Raw genomic sequence first — 14,889 nt, 5'->3', positions numbered from 1 at the left:
TCATCATCACCACCACTATCCTCATAAGTCTACAGCAATCTGGAAGCTAATTGGACTTTCAGCATGCTCAACAAGAGGGAAATCATGCCTCATATGGTAATGATGACTGAGGCTAGTGAAGTCATGGATCTTGGAGGAGAACCAACAACCACCACTTTACTAAGCCAGCATAACTGCCAACTACATTCTAAATAACTGTCCTTATTCCCACAGGGCAGTCCTCACTCCTTACCGAAGAAACCTCTTTCTGTAACACACTGAGATCATTACAGAGAACTAAAACCAATCAAAACGTAGAGCTGTGGAGCCCAGTCACAACGGATGCATATAAAATACAACTCTTGCACTTAAGGCTTAGGGACCATTGTGAAAGAGACAGTGGAAAGATTATAGGAGCCAGAGCAATTGTGGCTCCTAGGAATGCCAAAGTCTCACCAACATGGCTGCCCACAACAATAGACATGGTAATGTGGAAGGAAAAAGAAGCCAGGAGGCCTCAACCTTAACACATACAGCTATAGGCAACTCAGAAATGCTGAGTGCAGGAGAAAGTCTTCCCCAGGGACAGCACCCCATTTAGTTATCCAATAAGACACACACCACCACCACTCAATAAAAAAAGAAGTCATGAATTTGGAAGAGAACAAGGAGGGATATATGGGAAGTTCAGAGCACAGAAAGGGAAGGGAGAAATGACATGGCTATATTATAATTTCAAAAAATAAAGAAAATGAGAAAATGAATTACTTTGTTTCATTAACAGTCTATAAAGCAGTGCTATACTCTTGATGCTGAATGTCTTCTTGGTCCTAAAGAGGTACTACTGAGCTGATGGAGCTTGAGGAAGGTAGAACCCAGAGGGAAGTCCTTGGATCATTAAATGTATGCCCTTGAAGAGAACTGTGTGAAACTTTCTCTTTTTCATCATTGGAGATGAAAGCCAGGTACTCGTGTATTCTCAAAAAACACTGTATTACTGAGTTATACCCACAACCCAAACAATACAAATTGAAATAAAACTCACAGTAAAGGAGCTGCTCCTGAAATCCATATTTTGAAATCAAAGAATTCACTGCTGTAGGCCTTTATAGGGATTAAAAGAAAAAAATGAAACTCACTATAGAATTGTATATGATTAAAAAAAATCCAAACAGGAGTTTATTAAAAGAAAACACCAATTAATTTAAAAGAAAAAATGATGGCAAAGTTATATCAACTCTTAGATACCTGATCAGGACTGTGCTACCCAGGAAGTAGGAATGAGTCTGTTCATAACCCAGATCCATTTCTATTATGATTCCAGTAACTTTCCTTTCTGTGCTGCTGGACTTGCTGTTGCCCCCACTGTGCAGCCTACTAAAATCCAAGGATGCTCACGTTTCTCATTATCAAATGCTGTGGGACCTCCCTATAACTTGTACACTTACGATTTGTAGATGTTCTAATTTTCTAATGCAATGTGTTATCTGAACAGTTTAGTGCATATGCAATTTTCCCAAATACTTTCAGTACATGGCTGCATCCATGAATGATGCAGAATTCACAGACATGTGAGGGCTGGTGAATATAATTTTCCTTACTGTGGTTTCACTCTACTCACTTGAGAATATTCGAATGAGATAATATGTGTACTTAAATGCATCTGGAATATTTCTAGACAAAAGTGTTTCAGAGAAATCAATGTTATTATGCTCTTTTTACTTATCTGTATTTTCTGTAACATTTTCTAAACTATTTTAATAGGGTATGATTTATATATAATTAACATCTACTCAATTTCAAGTGTGTACTCAATGATCTTAATCTTAATAAATTTATAAACTTGTGTAACCATCACAACAATCCAGTTTCACGATGATTTTACCACTCAGTAGTATTTGCAGTTAATAACTGCTGCTACTCTGCAGATAAGAGTCGTCTCTTTCCTGCATCTATAAATTTGACCTTTTAGACATTCAATATAGTTGAATCAATAGGAGGTTTTGTGTTCCTGTTTTCTTCTGCATAGTATTATATTACTAGATTCATCAATAATGAAACATGCATGAAGTAGTTCAGTCATAAACATCACTCTATAATACAGATATATCCCAGTTTGTTTATATGTTCAGTTGACAGGTATTTACAGTGTCTATTACAAATAGTCTGAAGCATCATAAATAGATTTAATGAATGTCATGTATTCATGTCTTTGTATGGGCATTGTATGTGACTGTGGCAGTGGGATAAGGGGTGCTATAAATCATTCCAGGGCTTTGTGCATGTATAGGTGGCACTCTCCTCTATCACTAACTTATGCCCCCGGCCCTTCATATGCTTTTAGGTAGTTGAACATATATCTGAGTGTACTTTTTTGTTTCTTTGTGTGTGATGCATGTATGTGTGTTCAGGTATGGGAACCTATGTGTGAGCCTGTGGAGGCCAGAGGGACAACTCTGGATATCTTTCACTATCTCTCCCCTTTATTTTTTGAGACAGGGTTTTTCACCCAACTTGGAGCTTCCTATTTAGCTAGGGTTGCTGGTTAGCAACCTCCCAGGATTTGCCTGTCTCCACTTTAAAGAACTTGGGTCCAGATGTGCCTCTATGCTTGGCTTTAAAGAACATGCTGAGAACACGTGAAAACACACTCAGAGCACACACCTTACCCACTGAGCCATCTGCCCGGTCCTGCATTTACTTTTCACTACTTAGAGTTTTGAAAGTAAGATTTTGTTTCTGTTCACTTGAAGCCATCACTGTGTTCTCCAGCTAGATTTTAATTTTATGCATATTCAAAGTCCTTCAACTAATTCCAACTTTTAATGCCTTACTGAGTATTTAGAATGCCATAACTTTTTTTCCTTTAAATCCTTGAAAAAGCTTGGTAAAAAAAAGAAACATTATTTAAAAATGAATGAAACACTTAATGCTCCTGTGTCTGGAGAGTTTTGATGAAATTATTTAACAAAATTTCATACGGATCAATTTGTTTTATTAAATTGTTTGATCCCAAATTTTCTCAAATTCCCAAATTAATTAGGTCCCAGTACGCTGTAAATTGTGTCATCTCTGTTATCTTACAGTAATTATCACATCTTCTTCATGTTATTTTGTGTGTGTTTTCTGTTCCCGTCAAGGAAACATACTTACAAAAACAGGAGCTTCCTTAAAGGACTCCACCTTAGAACTTAGGTATTACTCAGGGTAGGCATTCAATAAATGTACTAAATTTCTAAGTTTTGTGATTGATGAAATTTTATTTCGGTTTGGAACAGAATGTGGTCTAGTGTACCTACATGTCACACTCGGTTAATATTTACTTCCTGTTCCTCCAGCTACCTATACCAGCTATCAACATAACCTTGTGGACGACAGGCCTTCAGACCAGAAAAGCAATGGTTCCTTAGTTTCAAACTAGTATACAGATACAGTGAATTCAATCCACTGTCTGGAAGCCACATGTCTTAGCACTATCTTGTCAGGCGCAGAATTAGGTTGACAATATCTGCACACAGAAACCCAGGATTACTATGAGAGAAAAAACTTCTGACTGTGACAAAGTTTATACTCACCACAGTCATCAGCAACATAGAAAAGACACACACATGGATAGGAAAGTATTTTTAGTTTTTGACTAAACTATAAATTCAAAGGGCCCCAAAAGTTACAAATCTGCCTCTCCCTATCTCTACCAATCAGCTTCCCTGCTCAGCTCCTCTAAAAGCCACCACTTCCTTGCATTTGGAGAGATCGCATACAGGTTGTCAGAAGCCATGGAGGATAAAGAGTCCATGGGCGTGGGGAGAGGGGGACTACAGCAGCAAAAGCAGGTCAGGTACATAAGTACATATGGGAATTGATGAAATAAGTAAGCACATTAAAGACAACGCATGCTAAATTTACCACGGATGAAGAAGAGAATTACAAATATAGAAAACAGCAAAAGAAAGAAAAAGAGAAAAGCATGAAAGGAAGCCTCGTATTTGACTTGAATTGGAGATTCAGTTTGATCACATGATTTTGCTCTATATACAAATAGAAACATAGAAAGTACACACACCTGTGTCAGTACATCCTCTAACTCAGTGGTTCTCAATCTTCCCAATGCTGTGACCCTTTAATACAGTTCCTCATGCTGTGGTGGCCCCCAACTATAAAATTATTTTCACTGCTACTTCACAACTGTAATTTCTACTGTTATGAATCATAATGTAAATATATGTGTTTTCCGATGGTCTTAGGTGACCCCTGTGAAAGGGTAGTTGACCCCAAAAGGGGTTGTGACCCACAGGTTGAGAAGCACTGCTTTAACCTGTTTACAAAGAGGGCCAAGGAATAGTGAGACCCAAATAGCGTGTAAAGCAACTAAGTATGCAAATGTAGGTTTCTACACAGTCTACTCCAACAGAGGAATCAGGCGGCCCTGGAGAAATGGCTAGAGAAGCTGAGTGGGTCAGGGAAATATGAACTGAACCCAAAACACTTGGTTCTATCAGTAAAAAAGTAGTCAACGCAGGAATGATGAGGTCATGCCAGAAGGTCAAAAGCCAGTCTGAGGGCCAACTACCAGCAAAAATCAAAGGTGATTTGAACACGGAATTTATAACAAATTAAGAGCAAATGACAAATTTAGGGAACACTAAGTACCCAATAATAAAAATAAACTAACTAACAAACTCTAAGTCTGAGGAAGAATGGGATACATGGAACTAAGATTTCATCCCTGCACATGACTATTTGTTTTCTTTATAAAGGAATGCAAGTAGCTTTTCAGGAATTTTATCAGCTATATCTGTTAAGTAATTATAACACTAATCAGTAATTGGAAAAATCTTAATTGTGTATCACCTGCTAAGATTTAATTACAAGAATAATGAGTCCCTTCTGCGTATTCCTGCCAAGGATGGGCAGCCTAAATACTGACACTAACATGCACAAAGAGCAGACCTGAGAACTTAACATTTTAAAGAATAACTGATCTGTGACCTTCTCAATATCAAGATCAGGAGAGTCAGAGAAAGACCAAACAAGTATTCCAGGTTAAAGGTGATCAAAGACCTATAACAACTAAACAAAATACTTGATTCTGAACTGAACCTGAAGGGGCTAGAAAGGGCAGTGCTGAAGCAATCAGTATATCAAAATGAATCCAAATCTTAGGTGGGTGTATGTATCAATGTTAATTTTTTGACTATGAGTTCTGTATTATATTATACAGGACAATGCTCTTTTTGTAGGAAATACAGATTAAAATATTTGTGGTAAAATTTGAATAACTTCTATACTGGTCATAGAAAAACTCTCTAATAGTTTACTTAAAAATTCCAGACTATTTAAGAATAAAAAGAGAAAGAAGAAAATTGTTCCAACTAAATATAAGCTTCCCCTCCAAAGTTTTCAATCTTGTACTCCTGTACCATGCATGTGTTTGATACTCAATAAATACATACTGTTAATCTGCTCTATTTAAAAGAAATGTCTGCCATTAAATGCTGATGCAAAGACAAGTAAAATATGGATAAAAAATAGATATCAGATTTGTGATACCAGACAAATGGCTTGAGAAGTGACAGAGGGTAAGAAAATGGACAGTGAATACAGACATCAGCCTTAAGCGCCCTTAAAAGAAAAGACTGAACAGGGTCTTAGAGTGGAATATGGCATCCACAGAGTTGTATGGACATCTCAAAGACTGATGGGGACACAAAGCTATTCAACAGAAACTATGTGACAGGTGAGGCGATAACTAAGAACATAGGCTTTCTGAATTCTCTATTTCAATAAATCTGAACATCTTACAGACTCTTAGCTAGAAATGTGCCTGTCTAAAGTAATACTGCTATTCATTACAACTGTGAACTTTTAGTAAAAAGGATTTCAAAAACAGTCCCACCTAAACTCCAAGTAACTAGGTTACCTACTTATCTGCCCACATCACATGGTTACAATGTAATGGAGCCATGGACCCAAGTCCTCCTATGTTAATAACTGCATGGTCTTTCCATGATTTCAGGGTGATCTTCACATAGTGATGTTAGCATTAGATTGTACACTGTTTTTTGTAAAAGTACAAAAGTTGTGGGAGCAGGGAAAGGAAGGCAATGTGAGTGGAGACAGCTGAGTTTGGGGGTTCTGGAGGCTTTATAGTCCCATTCAGAGCTCTATTTTTACATGTTTAATAAACTGGGATGCTTACAAGATTTTGCTTTAAAAAGATTCAACTACTAGTTAAAAATGCACATCATATCAAAGAAATGTATAAGAATATACATATACATATATACATACTTCAAAACATGCTTACCGGGTAATAGCACTGAAGAGCCCACGGATGCGTGCTTTATGGCGAGCTACAAAGGCCTCAGTGAAAATCACCCCTCTGTTATCAAGGTCAATATGGCCATTGATAATTCGACCAAGTCGCTGAGTTAGTGCCTGGGAATAAGAGGTCAACATTTATTAATTTGAAATAACAAAATTAAAATATGTTTGTACAATCCTACTCAATTTATGCTATGTGCTGTGACAGAAATTTCAACTGTACAAATTACATCATACATGAACTAAAATGATGGATTAGTATCTAGAAAGCTTCATTGTCTCACAGCAGAGTTCAGAAACATACCAAATTGTTAAAGCATTAGCTATAATAATAGTAATTATTGATTATCATTAGTTAATTGACAAAGGATTAACTCTAATAATAGCCCTCGCTTACAATACTTATTTCTAATGGAAAATAAAAAATGACTCATTAGCCAGTTTTCTAGATATAAATGGTTTTCAACATAGATATAGCAAGATGAGTCTCACAGAAGGCTCTGTTTGGACCTTTGGATACTAACAGGAATAAATGTTATTCCAAGATTTTCCAACTAAGGGAAACATAAGATCTGAAAAACAATATTCCCCAATAGTAAGAAGACTTTCCAGATTTAAACTGGCAGATTGCTGGTCTCTTGACTGGTTTTCAAACTTGAGACAGAATTTCTCCTCAGCTATACTACACCTGCAAAAAGTGTGAAATAGGTCTGGACATATTTCATATCCCCCCAAAAGCAGATGTATTCAAGTTGGTTTGTTTGATAGTTTTATAATGAAGAAAAACATAACAAGCTTTTAGGAACATGATTGTGATATTCAGAAAATAGAGCTGAAAACTCTTAAGTACCCAGGAGCATAGTTGCACAAGAAATCATTTGGTCTGAACCTTATATTTTTTAAGTTTAACTTTTTATGATTTATAGTTTCTCAGGTAAAAATAGGACTTAGACCCTTAAATGCTTTGTAAAATATCTATTGTTTCTATATTGTGTTTAAATACCACCAGACAAGCTTATTCTACTAATATGCTACAAACAGGCCTCAAGTAATTATGGCTTGGTAACTTTCAAAAGTTGGATTTTCTTAAGGTGAAAGGTAGTTGTGGAGGTTTGAATGAGAAGGCACCTCCTGCCCCCTAGGCTCATATATTTGAATGTTTGGTCCCCAGTCAAAGGAACTGTTTGGGAAGGATTAGGAGGTGTGGCCTTGTTGAAGGAGTGTGTCATTGGGAGTGGGCTTTGGACTACCTACCTGTGGATCAGGAAGTAAGCACTCGGTGCCATGTCTGCCTGCCTGCCTGCCTGCCTGCCTGCCTGCCACAATGATTAAATGATTATGGACTAACCCTCTAAAACTGTAAGTGAGCCCTCAATTAAATGCTTCCTTTTGTAAGAGTTGCTTTGGTCATGATGTCTAATAAAAGCAAGAGAACAGTAACTAAGATGGTAGTTAAAATGAGATTTGGCTATTTCCTTGTTTCAGTAAATGGCAAACAAACTATTTATAGAGTGCTGTCCTTGTGCTAACACTTCATTAGATATCTCATTGATGCTTATGAAAAGGACACAGTTATTCCTTCTCCAAAGGTATGATATTTGAAACACCACACAGATGAAATAATCTTAATGTCAGGTAACTAAGTAGTGGCATCGATAGGATTCAAATCCAGGTTTGTTTAACACTAAAGCCTATGAATGATTTCCACTGTATCACATGGACATCTATGATTATAACAAACTACTTTAAAAATACAGCCAACACATGGCTTCAGGTTTTAGGTAACACCATTATTACACTACAGTCATGATATCTGAATTTGGTATCAACACAAATACCCAAAGTTAGAGAATATGTGAGATCCTTTGTTTTCCTGTCATGGTCACAGTTTAGAGAAGGAGAACTGATGGCAAGGAAAGAATGGTACTACTGACATTTTAATAAGGAAACACTCTGCTGAAGGTGTTTGCATTGCAAAATATTCAGCAGCAGCCCTAATCATCCCCCCTACATTATAATATTTAGTTATTATAGAAAAGCGGTCTACATTATAATATTTAGCGATTATAAAAAAGCGGTGTATATTTGGTTAGTTTCTGTACAGTGGATATCATAAGCATGAGGCAAATCCATGCACCCGTGGTACATTCACTTCTGTGGCACCAAGACAGTCCAACAAAGTATTCACTAAGTGCTCTTGGGCATCTTGTGGCTTGGGACTTGGGATACTTGTAATCATTTTCAACACATCTCTTTAGAGACATAGATGGAATGCACAACCAAAGTCCATGGCTGTGAGAGGTAATCACTTGTACCTTATATAAAATGGCCTGACCCCGTCCCCCACTGAGATGCTTTACAATTCTTTACACTATTAGGGGAAAAGTACCTGTGTCAGAAAGTCCCCAGGAAGGTCATAGGTCTTACACAGTTCTGAGATGGTTACTTGACCGCTTTCTTGCAATTTGTCATTTACCTCTTCTGATAACCGATCCAGATAGTTTCTAATATTGAAGAAAAACTTAATTTTTAAAAACTTAAAATGTTTCCTTCTGTATTCTTTCCTGTTATGCTTTTCTTGGAGTATGATAGGTCCCCAAAGTAATGAACAGGATATGAATGAACAACATTCACTGCTCAGACTCTAAAGCTAGTTTTTTGCTCATAGATATAATTAAATGTATGTTTAATCAAATGGTAGATTTTTTTCTTTTACCAATAGGTTTTATAGTCATTTCACATTTTTTAGAACACATTTGCTTTGTGTTCAGTTAACTCATGACAAATAATAAAAGTTATGTTTTTATATTGCCTGAATAGGAAAAAAGATCAGGATTTATATTATTTACGAATACGTATTCCCCATAATTAGCACTTACTTTTAAAATGGAACGATTTTTTATAATGAAATGATTTTTTTTTTTTGGTTTTTCAAGACAGGGTTTCTCTGTGTAGTTTTGGAGCCTGTCCTGGAACTCATTCTGTAGCCCAGGCTGGCCTCGAACTCACAGAGATCCGCCTGGCTCTGCCTCCCGAGTGCTGGGATTAAAGGCGTGCACCACCACCGCCTGGCCATGAAATGATTTTATACTGTATTATATGAGCTCTAAACAAAAAGCCTTACTAGCTATGACCAGCCTAAACATATATTATTTGAAAGAAGGAAAGAAAGTGCTTCTAAATATTATACTTACTCATCTATCAGTTGACCCAATACTATTTGGACATGCTTCTCTGATTTAATAATGTCACTGATTCTATTTTCAATATGAGTCAGGTCCACATTAATAACCTAGAATTAGATAGAAATTATATGAAGTTTGTACTAGTTGTTAAATTTAAGAATATACAGCCAGGCGGTGGTGGCGCACGCCTTTAATCCCAGCACTCGGGAGGCAGAGCCAGGCGGATCTCTGTGAGTTCGAGGCCAGCCTGGTCTCCAAAGCGAGTTCCAGGAAAGGCGCAAAGCTACACAGAGAAACCCTGTCTCGAAAAACCAAAAAAAAAAAAAAAAAAAAAAAAAAAAAAAAAAAAAAAAAAAATTTAAGAATATACATTTAGATTTATGTTTTTATACTCATCCTTACATGAATTTTGGCTTGCTTTAAAATACTGATAGCTAAGTATGGTGGAAAACACCTATAATATCCTAACATGTAGAAGGACAGCCACAAGTACAAGGTCAGTGTGGTCTACAGAGAGAGTTCTAGGCAAGACAGGGCCACAGAATAAGATAAGACACTGCTAATAAAAAGAAAAAAGAAAGGAAAGAAAGAAAGAAAAAGAAAAAGAAAAAAGAAGGAGAGACAAAGAAAAAATTGCTTATTTATTTACTTTTGAGTTCAGAAGAATTACATTTTTTTCCTGGAAAACTTGTACTAAGCAGTGAACTCTATTTTCATAAAACAGCATTTCATATAAAATTTTCTAGTTTCTAGACCACCTTGGTGGTCATATACACTTTTTAATGTTTTAAAAATACTTTTCTTTCGTTTTTTAAACTATCTATCTATTACTCTCTATATACTAAAATATATAAATATGAATTCCTAATAATGTTTCACCCAAAATTACACAAACTTTACAATTTTATAAAGTAGTAACTGTTGAGTTTATCTGTAAAGAATGTTCTCAAACAATAACGAAAACTTAGTAAATTAACTAAGGCATCAGCAAAGGTTTCACAACTATTTCTTCACAAACATCATACCATATACAACACCAGTACTAGTGAATACTTAGAAAGGAACTGAACAAATCCATGGTATCAGAAATTAAGAAACTTTTAAGAAATAAAAGCAAAATTTTTATAAATTTACCTGTTGTAAGTCAACAATGTTTACTCGACCTTTGAACAAAAGACAGGCATTTAAATTACATGGAAGTACAGCCAAACAGCATCAATTCTAACAGACACAGCGTTGATCAGTCCAAATTCTTCTACAAAGGGCACAATAACTGATGCATTGAGATACAAGTTACTAGGTGACCAATCACCACGGTTAAAGCCACAGGCAATACTGTTTGCAAAGCTGTTTTTATCACATCAGACCCAATTATGAACATCAACCGACACAAGATGACAAACCCATGGGAGACATTCAACTCTCCACACAGTTCAGTTTATCACAAATGACCAAAAGAAACATCTGCAACTAAATTAAGACGAATGCTCCATCCTTTGAAATTGAAAAGGTAAGCGTCTATCTACCAGCAAGACAGAATCGGTTAAATATTCCAAATCATAGTCTGTGTTTTATTAGCACTATTGCAGGAAGACAAACAAAACACCAACATTGCACACTAATAGTAGCCATTGGAAAGTGGGTTTTGTTCAAATCAAACTGTGCGCAATCATTTTAAGTCATTGTTCAAACTTTGAAAATACAAAGCAAAACAATATTTTATGTTTGCTGCTAGTAATTGAATTTTATATAATACGATGGGCCTCAGGTCATAGTATATAGATTTACAAAGTTTTTTTAAGGAAAATAGTAATATAGCTTTAATATTTGAGAACTTATAATCTAATGAAATCACTATTCTTCATATACAATTAACCATCTGATCATTGGCAGTTAGGTACCCACCCCTGGTTCACAAAGTAAATTAATATGAAAAGAAAAACCCCCCATATATAGTACATTTGATTCAATACAACAAAAACATGGTATTTGTTACATGGCAATATTTAGGATCATGTTTGTGTGAACCTAGAAAGGCTGACTGCATGAACCTATGAAGTTACCAGTTGAGAAGGGTTAGAGCTCAGTGGTAGCATTTGCTAGCGCATGCCCAAGTTTAATTCCCAACAAACACAAAGTGCGGGAGAAGAAGGAACAATTGAGGAGAATACCCTATAACCTCCATAAAACTGATTATTTACATACAGTTTTAATGTATTTCCCCAAACTCCCAGTAAAAGCCAAAACATAACACTAAGGAACTACTTACCACCTCTGACATGGAGCTCATCTCTCATTTCTTTACTGATTTGGGCTGGAGTGATATATTCCTTTCCATCAAGCGTATGAACTACCTCTAGCTGTTTCTGAGAGATCAATTTATTCACAATCTCAATGCAGTTCCGCTCTGACAACCTGAAACCAGAAGTTTAAGAATGTGGTTGATATGTTCCACAAAAGTGTTTGAAAGCAAAAATTTGAGTAACTTCTACTTTACAAATTCTGTCCTTTATTAGTACAATGACATAAGTAATATAAAAAGAAAACTTGAGTCAGCAAGTTTACATCCGTTTGAATGATTTACTTAATCCAGACACATCACTGTATTATGATTCTAAAAGTGTTCTCTTCTAATCCTGCCTTCAGTCTTCAAATACCAAAATTGTGGACATACAATTAAAAAAAAGAGAAACACCAGCTATGCCTTTAATATTCCGATGAAACTAACTTTTCTTAAAAATCACAGCATGTTGACCTTACTAGTACAGTTGGTGTACAGACAGGACATCTGACTTAGCAAAACCACAGTTACTATTGTTAGTTACCACACAGTTTACCGTGTCCTAGATTTTGTTTTCTTGGGTTTTTGATGGGTTGGGTTTTGTTGTGGTTGCTTGTTTGGTGTGTGATTGTACATGTGTTTGTAGCTCTCAATGGTACAAGCCAGCAGCATGAAAGGACTCTATGTGTAGATCCAGGGGTAATAAAATACTACAAGACCTCGTTTACGAGGAAAAAAAAAAAGTCTATTCGCATTATATATGTCATATTAATCCTGGACATGGAGTCGGGGTGTTCTGGCCACGCCTCCCAAGATTCGTGGAGTACAGAAAAGTCTGTGTCCGGGAGTCCCTAAAAATGACAGATGGCGTGTGGATCTGGCTTAGATCTGTGGCAACAGATAAGGAAGGATTTAGAGGAGGGCTAGGCTACTTGCTGCGCACTGCACCGGGGTCTTTGCGAGCTCGCTCTAGGCCGGGCTGCGAGCGCCTCTACCGGCAGCTGCAGCAGCCGGGCTCCGGGGTCCCGCCGAGACCCGGCAGGCAGTGCGGGAAGGGGCCAGCGTCCCGGGCCTACACCGGCTCCAGACCGGAGGGGGCCAGCACCTCTGCGCGGCTTCCGCAAACTGCGCCCGCTGGAAGTCAGCCGCCAGCCGCCGGATCTCCTCCCAGGCGTCCGCCATCACCGCCTCGCTCGCACCACACCGGGAAACAGCAGACACGTCAGCCCTCAGCCGGCAGCAGGCGTCCGGGGACGGGCCGCGCCGAGGGCCAAGACACCCGCGCCAACGCAAATCGCGAACAACAGGGGCGTGGCGGCCACGCTCGGCGCCCTCGGATGGGCGTGGCCTCCGGGAGGCGGCTGCAAACCGCTTCAAAGCCCGGCTAAAAGCTGACTCAGTAATCCTTTAGTTTGCAAGGTGCCGGTTTGTGCTCAGCAACCATCAAATGATCGTCAGCCCTTGCTGAGGGGACGAGACACACTTCTTTTGTCGGGCTATTACAGACCGTGACTAATCCACTTTGAACAATGAATCGGGCTTTTACGTGGGCCAAGAATGAAGTCATTTCTGGAGAAACGTGGGCTTCACTACCACATCACTGCTACATTTTGTTTCCCCCAAATGAATCCATCTGGATATTGCAAACGCCATGGAATTGAGTTCATGTATTCTAGAGGCTGTTATTTTTCTTATGGGGAATATATACTCAGACAAAGGAATGACCATAGCTGGGAATGAAATGGTGGAGCACAAAATAACACTGCCTCTCTGCATTGTCATCCTTAGACAAGACAACTGCCATTGCTCATTTGTATTCACCACGTTCCCCACTTAATCAGTGGGGGAATCACCTGGTAGAGAATATTTTAGTAGTTAGTATTGTTACTTAGTAAAGAATATTTTACTTCGTTCCAATGTAAATATATATTGGTCTAGATAACACATCCAACAAATAAAAAATGTCCTCTAAGTACCTAGTTTGATTAAAATTTCGAGAACTCCATCATTACACTTGTCTTTCTCTATGCTCTCCATCTTATCTTCTGAAGCAATGTCTCTCAGCAAGCTCGGTGCTCCCATTACATCTAGACTTACCGGCCAGCAAGCCCCTGAAGATCGCCCTGGCTTCACCGCCCTGGCATGTTGATCACCATATCCAGCTTCCGACCTGGGTTCTGGGCTCTGAACGCAAGTCCTTATGCTGGCACAGTGAGCCCTTTAACCGCTGAACCATCTCCCCACCCACCAACTTCAGTGCTGATGAATCAGGGATATTTCACTTTTGCCCAATACTCGATATACAGAGGTACTTTAAGCAATGCACTGAGTGAATTAATGGAACAAACACTAAGTGGCTCTTTTCTAGACTTAGACAATTCCTTTGAAAAATGAACGTTGTGTGGATTTGGGGAGGTGAAGTTTTATTCTTTGTAAAATTTTGTGATAGCTGTCTGTGGTTGTGTGCAAACCGTCTTAATGTTGATATGCAGACGATCTGAAGACAGCTGGTATTGTCTTTAACTACAATGTGTACATGAGTTATGACACATTCTCAGACTTACATATTGTCCTTTGACATAATAAAATTACACACAGCAATGAAACACTGTGATGCTTCAACATATGCATACGTGCATAGCATTTAAATTATGTCAAACCCCTAACCCTTCACATACTATCCATGAAAAAAAAACATTTAATATTATCCTTCCTTCTAGCGCTATAAGATATAAAGTACATGGTTGTCCAATTGACAGGTGGGACCTCATAAAACTAAGAACTGTCTGCACAGCTAAGGAATCAATCAGACAAGTGAAGAAGCCCACAATGGTAAGGACTCTTTGTCAGCTACACATCTGTCAGGTGATTAATATCCAGAATATAAAAAGAATTGAAAAAAATCAAAAAACAACAATAACAACAACAAAAATTCCCACAAAATGACCCACTCAAAACTATCGGATTATAGAGATGAACACAGAGATCTCAAAGAAAGAACAGTCGGCCAAGAATTGTTGCAAAATATGGTCATCATTGTTAGCAATTTTGGAAATACAAATCAAAACAACTTTGAGATATTATCATACCCAGTCATAATGGCTAAAATACTACTACTAC

General features: G+C 37.7%; 1 protein-coding gene across 2 annotated transcripts in view; it reads right to left on the bottom strand.

Annotated features, from left to right (window-relative positions):
- Nucleotides 1-13,060, bottom strand: part of Ufl1 (UFM1 specific ligase 1) — a 30,924-nt gene extending 17,864 nt beyond the window's left edge. Inside the window, exons 1-7 of one of the 2 annotated variants that reach the window (XM_052716346.1) lie at nucleotides 12,875-13,060; nucleotides 11,758-11,903; nucleotides 10,623-10,651; nucleotides 9,498-9,595; nucleotides 8,693-8,807; nucleotides 6,287-6,417; nucleotides 1,025-1,083 (exon numbers count right to left, since the gene is read on the bottom strand). In XM_052716346.1, coding sequence (XP_052572306.1) covers nucleotides 1,025-1,083; nucleotides 6,287-6,417; nucleotides 8,693-8,807; nucleotides 9,498-9,595; nucleotides 10,623-10,651; nucleotides 11,758-11,903; nucleotides 12,875-12,951 — 655 coding nt within the window. In that variant the 5' untranslated portion in view covers nucleotides 12,952-13,060. The other variant, XM_052716347.1, reaches the window with a different exon arrangement.
- Between the last annotated feature and the right edge of the window lie 1,829 nt (nucleotides 13,061-14,889).

The sequence above is a fragment of the Peromyscus californicus genome, unplaced genomic scaffold (assembly GCF_007827085.1).
Source record: "Peromyscus californicus insignis strain IS unplaced genomic scaffold, ASM782708v3 Scaffold_5__1_contigs__length_169319896, whole genome shotgun sequence".
NCBI classification, from domain to species: Eukaryota; Metazoa; Chordata; class Mammalia; order Rodentia; family Cricetidae; genus Peromyscus; species Peromyscus californicus.
The sequence above is the reverse complement of the archived record's forward strand: the minus strand, read 5'-3'. Positions and strand labels throughout refer to the sequence as shown.